Raw genomic sequence first — 18,140 nt, 5'->3', positions numbered from 1 at the left:
TCCGCTCCACACACCCAGACTCTGCAGCCCACCTGCGGGGCAAAGAGGTGAGGAGGGGCCACATCGCCTCACTGGCCTTGAGAGCTCAATAATAATAATAATAATAATAATAATAATAATAATAATAATTGAATTGATAAACATTTCTTTTTAATACTTAATGAGTTAGCCTGGAGATGGAAACTCTACAAACTTCTGTGTCTACACAACAAAACAAAAAAACATTGAGGCTTCAAAAATAAAATACATTCTGCATAAAGCATGAAAAAAGTGTCAAACTCAATAACAGATACAAAAATCCTGTAATAAGATATTCAGTCGTGTTTAGGGTTGGGTTTTTGCTGGCGGTAATTGTAAAATTAACCCAAGGGTTATAAATAAGTATTGATAATTATTGAGTTGGGGTGACCGATCAATTTAAATACGTAACGTGTCAATACAGAGGGCTTTTTTTAGTAAACAAAAAAATACAAGCGCATCTCATTTCGTCCACAAACTCCTCTACCCCTGTCAACTCTAGGTCCAGTGCCTGCCAAATCACTTCGGACAAGAGCTTTGGCACAAAAAGAGACCTTGCTCATCTCCTCTTATATGTCGACATCATCACTGGCATATCTGCTTAAACATAAATAAATCTGGAAAATTCATAACATTGATGCAAATGCATGGGATTGGAAAGTGGATGTGTTTAAAGCTGTGATCTTTCATAAATCTTTCATGCCAACATTGACACCCAAGAATTAAAATATAGACTGATATGGAATTCTGTTTAGGTTGTAATTTTCTGTCATATATGTCCCTGATGTGCACTATTCGCGACTTGGACTGTGTTTTGTCCTGGCGCATGATTGAGTTTCATCTAAACCCCATGTTACCTTTGACTCCAGGCTGAAAATGAACACCTTATTCATATCAGATGTAATACAAAAATAAAGGTTAAATCTCATTCCCCTCAAAATAGAGTGTAGAATTCTGATGGACATTTCCGGTGGTTGCTACCCACCTGCTAAAGGCAACCCTTTCTTCTTGTCCTTCTGAGCCATGGATGATTTTTTTTTACTCATAAGAGTGGACACAATATTAAAGTGTAGAACCTATTGCCAACAAACACCACAGATATTGGGATTTAAAATAGTGAGAACACAGATATTCCTGCAAATCAATAATGCATAATATCTTTATTGTTATATAAAAAAATGATCATATTTATGTTGTGTCATCCAGTAGGTGTGAAAGTCATCTGAAAGTTCAACCTAAGTTGAGCTTTAAATGTTGAGAATCTCTGCAAGGCAGTGGGCACAGTGGGCAGGTCATCGTTGCATTTTTGGCATCAGACCACTGGCGTGGGTGGCTTTCACATTTGAGCATTCGTGTCAGATTTATGCAGTTATTTATTTATTTCATGAGACACATGTTTGATCACTGCATTGCTCGCTGCCGATTGGCTGAATAGTGGCTTGTCAGCGCATCTTTCTGAGCCACTACCGGATGGGAGGAGAGGAGGAGAATAGAATTGTTGGAGTAGGCAGCAGGAGGAGTGGAGAGGAGAGCCGGAGCCGGATGAACGACAGGTTCGGGACTAAGATGTAGCCCAATCTTTCGAGACGATCAGTCATATCGGCCGCCTTGCGCTGCGCTTCTCTCCGCTCGGCGCAGCCAGAGTCAGTGTTGGACGCGCCGGGGCTGCCCCTGTTCGCCTTCGGGCATCACCGCCGAACACGGGGGATGATCGTCCTGAATCTATAGCACAAATCACCGACAAAGTATTGGCCACGATTCACGACCAGGAGGAGGGACGCGACAAAGTATGAACGAGGATGATTTCTGCTAAGAAAACTCCGGAGAAGAGTCGTTATCCTGTCCACTATCTGGTGTGGCACAACAAGCACCGACAGCTGGAGAAGGAGCTGGCGTCCAACGAGCAGGTGAGACACGATACATCTCAACAGGCCTGGATCTCGATTCTCTTTATTTTGGGGGGGCGTATGCAGACGCCCTGGTGCGATAGACCTCACTCTGAGCTGGTCAGTGATAGACGGCGTAATGATGTGTTCAGGGACACTTGTAGACTGTTACTATTGACTGCCACTAATAGTTCCGAATAGTATCGATCATCAATCTGAATTAGATTCTCCAAGTTTACACGGCATTAATAGTGTTTCTCTTCACCTTCCCACAATATGGCATTTGTGAGTGGGTGAGACAATGCAGATGCTAGAACATGTGGGCGACCACTGAGAGCCCACCGCTGGATCCAGATGCTTGGATGAGACCTCCAAACATTCACATCCTATCAAATTGTGAAATGAGGAGGGGGGTGTGGAGGGATGAATACCCCACTCCCAGCTGAGCGTGACTTCACCCAGCAGTCATTCTTCTTTTTGTGCAAATACTCCGAAGCACAATGTTATTATATAAGAGAGATGCTCTGCAGGTTACCCACTAAACAGATTTTTTCGAGTGCATGCATCATGCAGCAGTCTGAAGGCATCACGTTTCCACACACATTTGCTCGCCTACTCAAATACGCACCTTCTCATCGCTCTCAAAATTATCACCTTCCCTAAAATGATAAACACATGCTCTGAAAGAGATCCTGTTTTTATCTCCTCACGTGTCCGTGGCAGAGATCCGTCAAACCGTGACCATAATTGTAGTGGCTGTCCTGCGAGAATGGACAAAGTAAACACACCTTTTAGAGGAGAACAGGCAGCAAAGCCCTCTTTGATACCTCAGCTTGGCAGGCACTTGAAGACACTGATCCTTTGGACAAAAGAAAAGAAAAAATGACATTATTTTTTGAGAAATAATGATCTCCCGAGTTGAACTGGTGCAATTGTGAGTCCGGGATCTTGAGCAGAAGTCGAGAGAAAAGAAAATATTTTCAATATAAGCAGACTCTGGCAATATGTACTGAGTGTTTGGGTCAAGACATTCTAGCCGTTGTGACACTGAGATTCTGTGTTATGACAAATTATGAATGGTTAGCTTTTTTAAAATAACTGCACCAATGAACATCTGAGTCAGTGTGTTTCTCTTGCTTCTAAGAGATGGTGATGACATATCATTGTGATTGTATTGGGCAACCACCGGCCTTTCATGATGAGTGATGGCAGCTTTCACTGGAGACACAACACCACAGAGCCAGGACTCAACACTTGTGGACGCCATTGAGTGAAACCTTCAATAGCAAAGGCCACTCTAAACATCTGAGCTGAGGTCTGTGTGTGGCTTGTCGATGTTATGTAAAATATTTGATCAAACTAGAAAAAAACACTTGCTTAATGTGACTTGTAGTACTTTGACTAGGGGTGTAGTGGTACATGTAATCTGACTTCGGCCCAGTGGCACCAAGCGGAGAACATGGGGAACTAAAGTGCTATATGTGAGTTTCCGCACGGTCTCTCAGCAGGAGCACGCAACAGAGCGCAAGCAGCCACAACAAATCAACAACAGGAGCTGGAAGAGCCCTAGTGATGTGTCCTTTGTGTTGTGACTTGGATGTGAAATGTGCACCAAGGCGTGCCCGGATGATGTACCTGTTGACATTTGAAGGCTCGGAACCGGTCGTACCATGAGACCGGATGAGAAACTAGATCACACGAGTTATAAACAAAACAGCAGTTTAAATGAAAGCGTCCGCCCTACAGAGCATGTGTTCACTCGGGCAGAAGCGTGACATCACCGCTACACAGCAGGAGTGCTGAGACACACAAATACTAAAAATGAGTGCGGAGGCAGCAGCGCTTATGTTCACTGCATGACAGGAATCTGTCTCTTAAAACAGTGAATCATAAGTTTGTGTTCAAATATTTGCTGCATTGGTCTCATTTATTTTCAGTTCATGTTTTTTCCTTTTTTATAGTGAACAAAGTTATAAATGCAACATGCGCTGTTCTCAAAGGGCTTAAGAAATTATTGTTCTGGCACAGAAATCAAAATTTACAGCTACAAAAGTGGAACAAAAACAAACAAAAAATGTACAGTTACACCCCTCACTTTTTAATCTAATCCCACTCCTTGTAAATACATGCCAAGAAGCTTCTGTATATGGTTATTAGGACTTGTCTGAAGTATAAAGCAGGTGTGAAGAGGTCTGACAAGGGAGAGAAGACTAAAATTTAGCGGGCAAAGAACAGAACACATCATTTAAATTTAGAACTTCCCCAAAGAAATCAGACCATCAGCACAGTTTTCAATTGCACTGCACTAATAGTATTGTGATTTGGCCAAAGCATGGAACGTGCAGCAAGATGAAAGTTAAATTAAAAATACACTGGTGTTGAAGCGTTGTGTGGCTCCGAATGTAGATATTTACACGCGCTTTCTCATCCACCAAGGCTTTTTAAAAAAATCATAACTAAGCACATTATAAATTCTGCCCTGCTCTGAAACCGATAAAGTCAAATCCCATCTCATAAGTCATTAAACATATATGATTATTGCAATGTTAGTACGCTCCCGTAAGTACCATTAGTGGATAGGTGCTCACATGAGTGGGTGCAAGGAAAACAGCATGTACACAGGGTTTTTCTTGACCACTTTGAGACGTGTTGGTCATGTCAACACATTTCAGCACACAGGAAATGACACTTCAGAAGGTGCATATAGGTCATGAAATATGGATTTTACTGAAAGTTTGAAGACTTTCTGGTTTCGGAAAGTCTCGGAAAAAAAATCAGGACACGGATGTAACCCAGAACAGTCAGAGTTCTGTTTGGCCTGCATTTAACCAGGGCATTGTCTCGCATGTGTTGACCCAGACGGTCAGCTGTTCCGATATTTCTACACTGTATCAGACAAATTCATTGCTCATGATCATTTGTGTACATGTGTTTCATTTGATTTCCCACATCAAGTACTCGACTCACAAACATAGACGTGGTACTGAACTGGATATCATGCAGGATAAAGTGTGAGTTTTTTTAAGCTTAAGAGTTCGAATTAGATTGGGAGCCCTTCAGCCTTTTAAGGAAATAAACTGGCTGAACTACTGGTTTTAAGTGCTTCCACGCTGAGGGTTTTCATCTTACTTCACAGTTAAAAATAGCAGTGACTTCAGTTTATGTTTAGCTTTAGAGCCCCACTAGACCCCAGATTTGTGTTTCTCTCTCCGTCAGTATGCATCTTTTAAAGGGACGCTGTCCTGCATTTGCAACCTTTGTGATTTACCCAGAAGTTTCAAATGATGAACTGTTGAAACACTATTTTTAAGTGTCACGTCGTGAAGTTCTATCTACAGCCTATTTTGCTGTACTCATCCTCATCAAATACTCACTCTTGACTGGGCACGATACCTTTGACAGTGTTCAGCAAAATCCTTTTTTTCAGCTCCACTTCGCCATAGAGGATCGTTCAGACAAAGTGACATGAATCCAGGAAAACATTGCAATAAAACACTGTGTGCATTTTACTGTAAATGAGTCACAGGAACACTACGACATGGACAGCAGCTTGGTGCTTTGTGAGACACCACACCTCAGCGTGCGAGAGTTCATGTTCACACTTTGAATTGTACTTTTAACCGGAGAGACTGAACAGCTGCTTTGAATACATCCATCCATGCGTCTGCCCTGGTGAGATTTCGGATGCACCATCTTTGATCGGTAGATTTATGACTCGCTCCAGCTGCTCAGTGAGAGAAACGACTCACATACTTTTTTGCATGATCATAGTTTTAAACGCGTTTAATTCAAGAAAACGCTGAATGGCATTTATAGCCATAGAGATTCTGATTTTATCTGATGATGCAGGCTACCCCACGCTCACCCTGGGTTACATTATGGTGCTACGACTTCCTTCCATCATGGTGCTTCAACTATCGCATGTGGTCCCGGAATGTAATGCCTTGTTTACGTAAACCAGTTGGCAGTACCGGGATCTTAGATATTGTATGTCAGTTTATGCATAGATGCCGAGGCTAAACTTGAAATCTTACAAGTGAAATATATGGTCATCGTACCATATGCTGAAATAAAAACAAACAAACAAAAAAAACAGTAAATGCTTGTTATGGTATTATTAATAACTATCTGTACTCAGTTGGTATCGGTACATTCCTATAAACTGGGATGTCACTGTTACCGAAGCTCGCAGATGCAACAGATACTTTGATGCAATGTTATAAAATATATCAAATATATACTGTAATATTGCCATTCAATTTAATTCCTGTCCTAGTTACAGTGATCTTATATTCACTATATGTTTATTGTACGTCAAGAGTTAGAACCCCTGTTCTTAGTAGATCATAAAATAAAGTCAAAATATGATGCAAAATATTGAACAGATACAAGGTTTTACATTTATGATGAAAAATTCTGTTACTGAGAATCATGTAACAGTCCCACTAAAAGAGTTTTTGCCAGTATAACAGCCTTTATCTTTGAGTGATGGAAGCCAACATTTTTTCAGGTAAAAAAAAAATCTGTCTTAGGATATGTTTTATTTTGGCAATTGGCTTTGGCTATAAAAACCAGTTGAAAACGGAATGAAGGCCGGTATTAGCTCTAACAAAACACCGTGATGAAGAGGCTGAAGACCGACTGGGGGAGGGAGGTATGTTGGGGGGGCATAATGAAAGATTTTGACCATGAGCAGAGACCGTCTGCAATCCACACAGATGTACAAGCCAAAGGATGAAAAAGAACAAGGCTGTGAAAAAGAAACGCAATGGTCTATCTCAAGACAAAAGCAGCACAGCGGTTCTGCTTGATGTCTTTGCCTCTGTTCCTTGTCATTTATGTCTCATTGACTCAAGCTATTTTAGACTTCACAACAATTATTAACCTCAATCCTCCCCCCTATATATATATCTATATATATAGTACCAAGTTTAGCTATTCAGTGGCATCATGAAACACACTTTAACATAACACAACTCCAACATCCGTCTAATTTTCTTAACCGAAATGAAACCTAATTCCTAATGGCAGTGGAGAAAAAGCCACAAAGAGCTTCCATCAGGGCTCGACCCAGGTCAGATTCAGTTAAGTTCCTGTTGCTCGGAAGGATGAGAGGGACCTAGAGTGAGTGCAAATGGAATGATAAACAGGAAAGAATAATTAATGGCAATAAAGACAGCGCTGAATTAAAAACAGTTGTAAAAGCACTATAACAATGGTAATATTCAAATAGATGAATGGGGAAGACACCATCATGGAAAATCATATCTAAATGGGGCGCTGTGGATAGTTTTCTCTCATAAAATAGTCCAAGAGCAACACCAGTGTGATGTGTAATGACAGCATCTGTAAAGAAGGTAAGCTAGATGAAGCCAGGAAAGAGAGGCTGGAGAGCGAAGAGGGTCATCCAGAGGTAAGCTCAGCTGGCAGCGAGGAGGGAGATTTGGCCTGGAAACCTTCTCGCACCTTATTGTTGACCGCCTATAATGGACTGGCTGAAGGGACTGCGGGGTTTACCGCGAACTGTGCGTGAGACATGACCAAACGATGGACTGGTCGCTGTTTCCATTTGTGTTTGCGCTCTCCGCTGGTTGCTTCTTGGTCAACCACCAGCTGCCATTAGATAGGTTGGTGACTCCTGTGCCTGGGTTGGTTATGGGTTCATGTGGGATTCCCAAAGAGAAAGTAAGACTGGTGGAAGGCAGCTGTCTTCCCATCTGTTTGCTGTTAGGTAAATAAATAGGCAGCCCGGACAAGGTGGAAACCAGTGTGCATGTCGATGCCATCTTCCGTTCCGATGGCACATTGAGTTAAAACACCTCTCAGTGGCCCATTTGTAACACATTAACTTAAGTCCATTGGGCTTGTCAGGAGCAGATGACTAAGTCAAGACACCTAGGACACTGCACTCACCAGGTTTCCAAAAATACCGGCCTTGCAAAGTTGCCTTGAAACCTTGGAGTCTACTGCAAACTTGCTACTTCTAATGCCATGCACACATTTTCTGCCCAGAAAATCCATTCACCATTTTCCTTTGCTTCCTGGCTTCAAGGGAAAAAGCTCTCAATAAGTACAGCAAAGAACACATTTTTGGCCTAATGATACTACTTGTTCTGAGCCAGGATTCATGATAAGCTGAAGATCAAAATGAAGCACACAAGCACGTCAATAACGCCCTCTTTGAATACATTTTATTACGACTCTGTTTTCACCAAACGTTTTTGGCTTCTTCTTCCTGTGTGATCCTGCAAGCCGATAACTGACTCTTTAGTCAGTGTACATGCCTCTTAGTGATGTTTTGAGTTCTGCTCGCTCTCTGCATCAAGCACACGTTGGCACCTCTGGATAAACACCTCAGAAAATCTGTTTTTCTCGGATGATTTTTCGACAAGTCCGTCAGTAGCCATCTTTGATTTTCTTTCTCTCTCCGTCTTCACATCTGTCTGTGAGTCAGTACAGACTGCAGATGACAGTAAACAGCAGAAACATTAAATATTCTGGAATGTAGGTCAGCATTTTACAGAGTAGTTTGAATTATTTGGGCTACAGTCCTCTTTTGGCAAGTTTGGGAAATGTAGGTTACGTTCCCTGTCTATCATCATTAATGTATTTTGTACTTCAGTCTTACTTCAGAACCTGCAAAACGAATCAGCATGTGATGTCAGTCTAGTCTTTGTCAAGCGTCCCCTCGATGAAGACTCAAAAGAGCCGAGCAAAAGGGGGGAGGAAAAGTTATTTATACACCTCCCTCCCGTCAGGACCGTCTGTCCCCATGCACTTCATGCGCAAACATTTTGGAATCGCCTCTGTATGTGCATGCGCTGAATTTTTGTGTGTTTGAATAAAAGATTGATGTCGGCCTAAGTACCTGCCAAGCTGCATCAGACCAGGCACACGCCGACTGAGGGGGAAAAAGACGGGGGAGTTACAGAAAGCGCAGATGCCATAGATAGAGACGCCCATCAATAATGCAATCTTCTCTGAACATGTGGTGGAAGGAAGCCAAAATGGGGAGAAACGGTTGAAACCATATGTAAGGAAAGGACTTGTAAAATAACTATGAAAATCAAGGTTAAACAATGCAATGTGTGAATGGAGGTGTGGCATTGTCTGCAGGTTGTTCACTCTTCAAATATTGTTTTAGTGATTTACTTAACTTCAGAGTTGAATAAATACTCGAGTAACGGTTTCCATTTCCTATCCGTCGTGGGACGGTACTGTAATGTTGAGTGTAAAGAAGCCTATCTCATGAGCAAAAAGAGCAAATGTATTTTGGAACCTGCTTGAGACCCCTGGCTGCTACAAGGGTTGGAGTGATGTCATCTGCTGCGACTGATGTCTTTGTGATAGCCAGTAACACAAGAAGGAGCGGTTTTATTCCCATCTATTGGTATAAAACTAATATTTAGACTATTATTATTTAGAATTTTAGATTAATACGTTAAATGAGAATTAAATATGTGTCTGTCCTTGGAAATAAATGTTTTTATATTAGCAATAATAAAAATCCAACACTTCAACTTCCATTTCACTTTGAATGGCTTTGATGCTTTTTAAGTTATGCACATTTTTAACACATTTTCACGACTTTGAGAGTTGATGAAATGGACCGGACACAAATGTTCATAAAGGCAATGCAAGGTCTGTATCTGCCTCGATGTGTAGACTCAGAATGAGTCTTGTGAATGATACACACTGTTGCAGAGTCTTGTTGCTGTTGGCACGAAGCAGCGTCAGAGGCATTAAATCCTGACCTGGTGGATGATGAGTCTCTGACTGATGGTGCTCTCCATCTGCCACAGTTCAGAGAGGATTTCAGGGGTTCATCACGATACTCTTTCTCCTCTTTCCTGGCATCCAACCTTCTCCAGCAGTTTGTTCCGCCTGTTGGTTTGATCCTTCACATCACCCCAAAGAAGCTGGAGGCTACGGGCCGGTAGATTGTCCACTGGAGTCCATTGTAGGACCAAAGCGTCCTGAAGACTGTGTCTCCTTGGCGATGATATTGTTTGGTCGCTGGACAGTGATGGGGGCTCCACTCCACATTATCTTCTCCTCCCCAGCTCTCGGACAACTTCTGAAGATGGCACATTTTTAAATGAGTGTACAGAGCAACAAGCAACAGAGAACAGGTGCCACTTCATCCTAGTTTGGTGTCATCTCTGGCCCCCACCCAATATGTGAACTGCAAAGGCAAAATTCTTTTCATGCCGTTTGGTTCTTTTCTTAAACTTCTCTCCTTTGTATTGTTTTCTCCAGCTCGCTCCGATTCCTGTCAGGATCCTCTCGTACCATCCTGTTTGCTTATAAAACCTCTTTTTTTCCTCAGATTCACTTCCCCCGCTGTCTCTCTTGTGCCATCTTACCACCTTTCCTTTGCGTCCCTCATCCCGACCCCTCCGACACTTGTCCCATTATTCCGCATGTCACCCACCTGCGCCCACATGTCTGTAGTATTAGAAACGTCGCAGCTTAAACTGATAATCACCAGCATTACTGGCCCGTCTTCAGCGCGGCGTGTCCAATCAAATCGCAGCTGGGAGACAGTCTAAGTGCTGGAGGAATGAAATGAAGGAGAAGCGGCTCAAAATGTCTTTTCTCAGCTCTGTCTCCACTCTCTCTCTCGTTTTCTCCCTTATATGTCCTGACTACAAAGCGCAAGTTCCTTGATACTATTTTGGGTTGGAATGTTTTCCACAGTTTCCCATTAATATTCAAGAGTTGCTTTGACTTGGAGACTCTCTTTCTCTGGCACATGCTGTTTAGATAAAGGAAGTGTTTGGGTTTCTAATGCTTGCTGGTTCTTCAGTGGCCTTTCACGCTCTATATTGTGGGACTATATCGGTCCCTTCCACATCCCTGTAACTGACCTGTAATGTGTACATGGCAGGCTGCACATGCGCCGCTGTCATAACCTGCTGATTCTTCCTCTTCTCCTGTGTGTCCGCGTTGCTATGGCTCCTCCATCATCTACTCCCAAGACTCCTCACTTCCTGAGGGATCGCCAGTTGTTTTTGTCTCCGACTGGATCTCTGTCCTTCCCATTATCCTTCTAAAACACCCCGCCTTCCTGTTGCCTTTTTCACTCCATCCATCTTTGCCATTTCACATGTCAGAACTGTTGCTGAGAGGCAGTTCTTTAAATTGATACAGCTCTGTACACAATTTTATATCAGTCTTTTTTTACACCTGTTCTCTAAGGTGTCGGTTAAATGCCAGCTTGGCAAAAACAACATTTTTTCTGTTCTTAGCAACCGTTTTTTCATCCCATGCATTGCCTACGTACTGTATGTAGAGCAATCCCTCCACTTTTCTATTGATTGTTGTGGCCAAAAATGCCTGAATTTGTGGCAATTTTTTTTTATAGTGGTGAAACACCATGATGGAAAGTAAGGAGCCTTGCAAATTAGCTTGTGAAAAACTGGTGTCCGTTTTTAGCCTCAAAATAGAAAAAAGAAAAAAAACACAAAATTGTTTTATTTACAAAGTGTTAAAAGTGTAAAGAACACGCTCACACTCTCAAAATAAATACGGTGGTGCCTCGGTTTTCGAACGTCTCGGAATTCGAACGTCTCAGAATTCGAACAAAAATTTCTAGATTTTTTTGCTTCTGATTTCGAATTAAAATCCAGAACTCGAACGCCCCCTCTTCATATTGAGGTGTAAAACCTTTCCTGTCTCCACACTGGACCGTGGTAGAGTGTCACAGGGGAGGTGCTCGCTCTCCACACCTCCGAGGCTGGAGCGCTCACTCCAGAGTTTGATGTCCTGTTGTGGGCTGGAGCTGGGACAGGGATGAGGCGAGTCTGGGACAGAGCGTTACTTGGTTTATGACTTTGTCACAGCCAAACTGCACAGAAGCGCACATTCAGAGCTGGACACGCACCGGGCACCTCTTCACTTCTGGAGAGACGTCACTCACTCGGCAACCCCTCCCACATGCAGCGGCCACACACATAGAGGAACAGCGCACCTGCAGCAGACACTCTACATTCACTCCTACAAAAGACTATTTTAAGGCTTGGAACGCATTATTTCTTTTTCCATTCATTGTAATGGAAAGAATCGATTCAGATTTCAAACAAATCGCTTCTCGAACGGCTGTCTGGAACAGATTGTGGTCGAGAACCAAGGTACCACTGTACATGTAAATACTACATGCTAAACAAAAATGATAAGTACAGCTTTATTATGATGTACACTGAGTGGTCTCCAGGATGACAGTTGTGCATTTGTTTTGTGGAGGGGCTCCTCACATGGGCGGAGACGGCTGAATGCTTGGATTGGCGCAGTATGAGTGGTAGAGGTAGGGAATGTTTGTGTGTGTGTGACCGGAGTTGTTCAGCGGCTCATTGCTACAGCCAATTAAAACAGTACCTGGTTACATGGTGTTGGGATGTTGATTGTTGAGTTCCGCTTTTTAGTTCCGTCTATGATACATTTATATAAATCGGAAGTTGGACATTTATGAGTCTATTAAGACTCATAAACGTCTGAATCGTCTGAATCACAACCGTTGGTAATATTTGTGGTCAAATGTGAGCATCTGGCGTCGCTCGTGACTTCCTCTCAACAAGGTGGAAGTGAATGTGTGACAGACATTCTACATAGAGTGGTGGAAGAAGAAGGCTAAAGTGATGGTCAAATTTGCGGGAAAGTCCCGCTGGCCCACAGAGTCCCACAGTCCCGGCTTCGCAGAGCTCATGGGGATTGGTTGGAATTGTGTTAATAGTTGTGACTGTAACATCAAGCTTTCCTGGAGGGACTAATGCACCATACACACAGTTGGTCAAATTTCCGAGGGTATTTACATAGTTTCCAATGTCTTGGATTTAATGTACCATCTTTAACAGCCTTCATGGTTGTGTCGTGAATAGAGAGACTACTATTGAAGACACAGTCAAAAGAACGTGATTTTTTTTAACACAATATTAATGCCCTACATCTAATGACGGGTTATATTAATAAATACACAACCATACTGCCGTGTCAGCGCAGATCCCTCTAGTGTCAAGAGTCAATTCTATTGACCTGCATTTATTTTTCTAACATAATCAGATACCTGTTTTTAGCTTTTGAAATGGTGTTGGTAGCAATAAACTCAGTTTGACAGTAGAGCTCTCATTTTCCCTCTAAGGTCAACTCCTTTCTAGAAACCCATGTGCAATTCTTAACAAATATACATGTTTGATCTGTTTGAGCACTTCTTTTTTGCATTTCTTTTCTCTTTGTGATAGTTACGGCACTTGATACTCTGGAAAAAAAGAGACAGGGAGCATCATCACCCGCAGGTGTCCGTCTCCCTCCTGTAGAACGACGGTTTACCCTGTGTGGGACTTGTTTACGTGCCGTCAGCCCAGTAATTCGTCACCCCAGGCCCTGAATGACCAGCTTTTTATTTGCTCATTAAAAACTCCTCGCCCTAAACCCCTTTGATTTAAGGGGCGGCTCTTTAATACCACATCATCGCGAGGCAGCAGATCTTTCCTCGATCAGTCACACTGAATTGTGAGGCCCATTTTCATTGTTTCCATTATTGCAACAACACATCAAGTTTAAATGCTTACAATATGCATTTTGACTTCCATCTCTGCTTCTAACGTTTTCCCGTCTAAAGTTGTGATCCCAGTTGTAACATAGCAAATAACTTGACTCGGAAAGAAACAAAAAAAAAAAAGAGCATCTGCTCATTTCTGTCTTCATTTCCATACCAGAAGCTGATCATGCCAGTTTGTGTTACCAAAAATAAAGGCTGTACATGTTTTTGGACTGCAGGAGGAAACCAGAGTGCGACTCTGAAATGACCCATATCATTAGCACTTTTCTAACTTTCAACTGTCAAGATATTTCCAGGAATTTTCAGGGAAAGACAGACAGTGACATTTACACTGAGATTGTTTGTTGTCGAGACCGAGACTGATATTTCCCTGGAACAGCAACTTGTCAGGGTTGAGTTTCAGGTGATGTGCTGACAACCGCTGAGAGCTGTCAGTCAGACAGTCGGGGTTCATTCTCGTCAGGCTTGTCAAAACAGACATGCTATATGCTGCCAAAAAAAAAAAGTCCACCAGGAACAGATTGAAGGTAATTTGGGAGTCTCCAAGCGCAGAAAGGACATGCAGACTATTAAGTGGCAAATCACAATGATGACTTCATTTTTAATGAGTAAGTATCGTATGCAGTGCTACTTATGAACTACAGTCTTACCAAAGCCAACCAACCAAAAAAATGGGTTTTAAAGCAACACGGCCGGCTGTTGAGAATAAAAGGAATGAGGAAGCCGTTGTTCTTTAGCTGTTTAAGTGCTGAACCATCGAATGATTGACGTATACTTGCTTTCCTTGAGGCGCACCGAGTTGAACCTTAGATAAAGTGCAACTTCTCTGCTATGACTGACAAAAATAAATAAATATATATATTGGTGGTTTGCTCTCTCCGGGTCGGTGGAGAGTTCTTGCCTCAAGTGGTGGAGTTTAAGTATCTCGGGGTCTTGTTCTCGAGTGAGGGAAAAGGGGAGCGTGAGATTGATAGACGGGTTGGTGCAGCGGCAGCAGTGATGCGGTCACTGTATCAGACCGTTGTGAAGAGGAAGCTGAGTCACTAGATGAAGCTCTCGATTTACCGATCGATCTAGGTTCCCACCCTCACCTATGGTCACGAGCTTTGGATAGTGAACGAAAGGACGCACCCTTAGAGATAGGGTGAGGAGTTCGGTCATCCGGGAGGAGTACGGGGTGGAGCCGCTGCTCCCCCACATCGAGAGGAACCAGCTGAGGTGGCTCTGACATTTTACCCGCATGCCCCCTGGATGCCTCCCTGGGGAGGTGTTCTGGGCATGTCCTACCGGGAGGAGACCCCGGGGAAGACCCAGGACTCGCTGGAGAGATTATGTCTCCGGTCTGGCCTGGGAACGCCTCGGGATCCCCCGGGAGGAGCTGGAGCAGGTTTGTGCGGATCGGGAAGTTTGGGCTTCCCTGCTCCGAATGCTGCCTCCGCGACCCCGGATAAGCGGCAGAAGAAGGTGAAGGTAAATATATATATATATATATATATATATATATATATATATATATATATATATATGAACAAGGGTCATATATTCAACTATTAGTCAAATTTCTCCAAACCTATATTCATGAAACTGTTAGGTGGTGCCATGTATTTGAATATTTGAGGGACAGCAGATAATCTATAGCCCTGCATCCATCTGCACTTGACATCTTCTGGGCAAAATTTCCTGCAGTCTTTGGTCAAGTTTGCCTCATTTCAATTCAAGCTGCAGAACTCCCAATGCTTCTGCCAATGCCTCCCTTAAATGGGACGTCAGCATCTCTGTTTAAGGTAATGAGCCATCTTAGCGTGTCAGTGTGTAAGCTGCTGATTTAGTGAAGAGCAACACAAATTCAACACATTTTTTGGAGGGTAGCTTTCGTGCTGATATCTGGTGGAACATATTGCATGTCGAGCGTCAAAAGTTCCCTTGGTTTCTATGACACCTATTTCCACAGTTCGCCTTTAAAAGACTCAAAGAATCTTTCCAAGGTCTTCTTAAGCATTAGCTCTCTTCAAGCACCTATAAGGTGCATCATTTTAAGACCAAACCCAAAGATTTGTTCTGAAAAGATAAACAAAAAGTAGAAAGAAAACATTCATGACATGCTACAGAATTGTTTTTCTAATTTCTAACTGACATTTTGCAGATCTCTTGCAACTTTAATCGTGGTCAAAGGCCCTTGTAAACACTTATTTCATTGTTATGATTGATGCGATAGACAAACACATAAATTGAAATCAGACTCCATGTAAAGTTCTTAAGGAGCTGTGTGCACACAGAGGGACAACCCGTTTAATAACATTATCAAAAAGCGCTGGTACTTCTGGGAAGTAATAAAGTTGATTTAATCCTGAGGAAAAAAAGGAGACGTCATGGACCAATAAGCTCCTCAGTGTCCTCCCTGTTCCTTTCTTTGTATATGTAATTCTTCTGCCTCAGAGATGCACACATCACTCACGGTGCGATCCATCTTCCCCCTCCACAGACTGATTTAGAGTCACTGGACCCCCGGGGTCGAACGCCCCTCCACCTGGCTGTCACATTGGGCCACCTCGACTGTGCCAAAGTCCTTCTGCTGCATGGAGCGGATGTCAGCAAAGAAAACCGCAACGGATGGACCGGTGAGTGCCTTTGACGTGCTACACAGTGTGTGCTGGAGGAGGTGAGCGCGTAGGCAGCAGTGGATTCCTTTCGTCGCCGCTCATGCACGGTCACAGTTGTGAAATGCAACCGTAGTAAACAAGCAAATAATGGCGGAGACAATTAGTCATTCTTATCACACATCAGTGTCCCGCATGGCTTCCTTTGGAAATAATTACTGAATTCACAAACCCGTCCTCGCCGTCCGTGTCGAAACGTGTTATCGACTTTCACGTTTCACATTCATCATCGCTATGGCTCCACGATTGCAGTTCCGCTTCTTCGAAAGGGCGCTCCCATAATATGGTCTGAGGATCTGGGCAATATGAGTTGCCATAAAACTCATGCCCAATGTTATTGAAGAAGAACTTGAGCAATTTCTGAATTTATATGTGGGTATGAAGTCTGAATAAATAGAGTTCAAAGTTAAACACAGACTTCTTAACAGAAAACAGAATGATGATAAAGATGGCAAAAGGCTTCTTGTGAAGAATGTTTATATATTTAATGACCGCAAAATGTCAGAACATCTATTCTTGTACATCTGTAGATTTAAAAGGGAAAGGAAGAAGACAGCAATTCTGAAGTCAAATGTATTATTTTTCTCTGGCACAAAGGTCTCCCTTTTTTCCTCTGACCTTGTGTGGAATGTCACCCGGATGACAATTGTGAGGTCAAATCACTACGACTTAGATGTCACTTGGTATATGTAGCACCTTAGGTACCTCTGCGCTTGACTCACTGACACATGGTCATTGCAGTATCACGATTATATTGAGTGAAAGAAGTGCCACCCCAGTCTTTCATGGGATGCAGTGCTCACAGCATGAGGTTATGTCTGGCTTGCTCGTCCCTCTATTTCTATCCATGTGACGGCAACACATCGCCCCGAGCAAACTCAATGCATTTTGGGTTCCAACAAGACATTGCGCCTGTGAGCATGTAATTTGTCCCCGCCCCCTAGCAATGCATACCATGAACTGGTCCCGTTCTTATATGGGTGACTATGTGGTACCTGACCCAGGCGGCTTGGTGGAAACACACTACAAGTAACATCCGACTTACGACCGGGATTGGTCCAACTGGTCGTAAGTCGAATGGCATTCAAAATGGCCGACGCGAGGGTTATAGGTGCTACTGTAGTGGCAGATGGCTGTGTGAGAGTGAGATGCTGGGATACTGTGCTACCGTAACTGTCGTATGAGTTGCCGGGCTGCTACGTGCTGTGATGCCAGATATTGAATAAAAAATAATAAGCATCTGCTGGCCATGGTGGACGTAAGTCGAGCAGGTCGTAAGTCGGATGTTACTTGTAAAAGAACAGTTGGTATAAACAGTATGACATCAGTATGGTACATGCAGCATATCAATGCCAGGAGCAGTTTAAAAGAGGAACAATTCTTCTTCAGGGGGAAATAGGTCTGGCAGTTGTTTGTGCCTCGTGTGAAATGTCAAACGGTATGACAGAAGGTAGAGCAAGAATGAGAGTGGCCCTGATATGGCACCCTGAGGAACTCCACATGAAACATGCAGTGGAGAATGTGGAGTCTTTATGGACCTCTTGGAGTGATGGCTGCACAAAACTAAAACTAAAATGCTTTGTGCATCACATGTAACTGTTTGGTTTTTAAATACAGTATCATTCATGTGTTAAAGCAGCTGGGCCAGTGACAGCTACAGAAGGTTCAACGTTTTGGTTACAATGGAAGCCCTTGTGGTGACAACCTTTGCAATAAAAGAAAAAAATATTGCAAACATCTGAAGTCGGATCCAAGGATGGGAAAAAGCAGATGGGCTGTTTCCACTGACTGAGATGTGCCACCGCTGCCTTACGGCACAGGCTACTTCCCTAAACTGTGGTTCAGGATGAGCCAAACGCAATAGGTCAGTGGTGAGAGAAAACAGTTTCTTTGACCTCCATGGTTGGTCTAGTGTATCTTTAAAAAGGTTCAGAAAGTCCCTTGCGCTCATTTTGCAACAAGGTTATTTGGATTGCCTCCATGCACAGATCTTCTCAGTTTCATCTACAGTTTTGCTCCAAA

General features: G+C 43.0%; 1 protein-coding gene across 1 annotated transcript in view; it reads left to right on the top strand.

Moving 5' to 3' along the window:
• The first annotated feature begins 1,817 nt into the window (after positions 1-1,817).
• Positions 1,818-18,140, top strand: part of ankrd13b (ankyrin repeat domain 13B) — a 36,288-nt gene continuing 19,965 nt past the window's right edge. Inside the window, exons 1-2 of the mRNA XM_053873666.1 lie at positions 1,818-1,925; positions 15,944-16,079. Coding sequence (XP_053729641.1) covers positions 1,818-1,925; positions 15,944-16,079 — 244 coding nt within the window. The remainder of the gene's footprint in view (positions 1,926-15,943; positions 16,080-18,140) is intronic.

Source organism: Synchiropus splendidus, chromosome 8 (genome assembly GCF_027744825.2).
Source record: "Synchiropus splendidus isolate RoL2022-P1 chromosome 8, RoL_Sspl_1.0, whole genome shotgun sequence".
Lineage (NCBI taxonomy): Eukaryota > Metazoa > Chordata > Actinopteri > Syngnathiformes > Callionymidae > Synchiropus > Synchiropus splendidus.
Note: the sequence above shows the minus strand (reverse complement) of the source record. Positions and strands in the feature narration are given on the sequence as shown.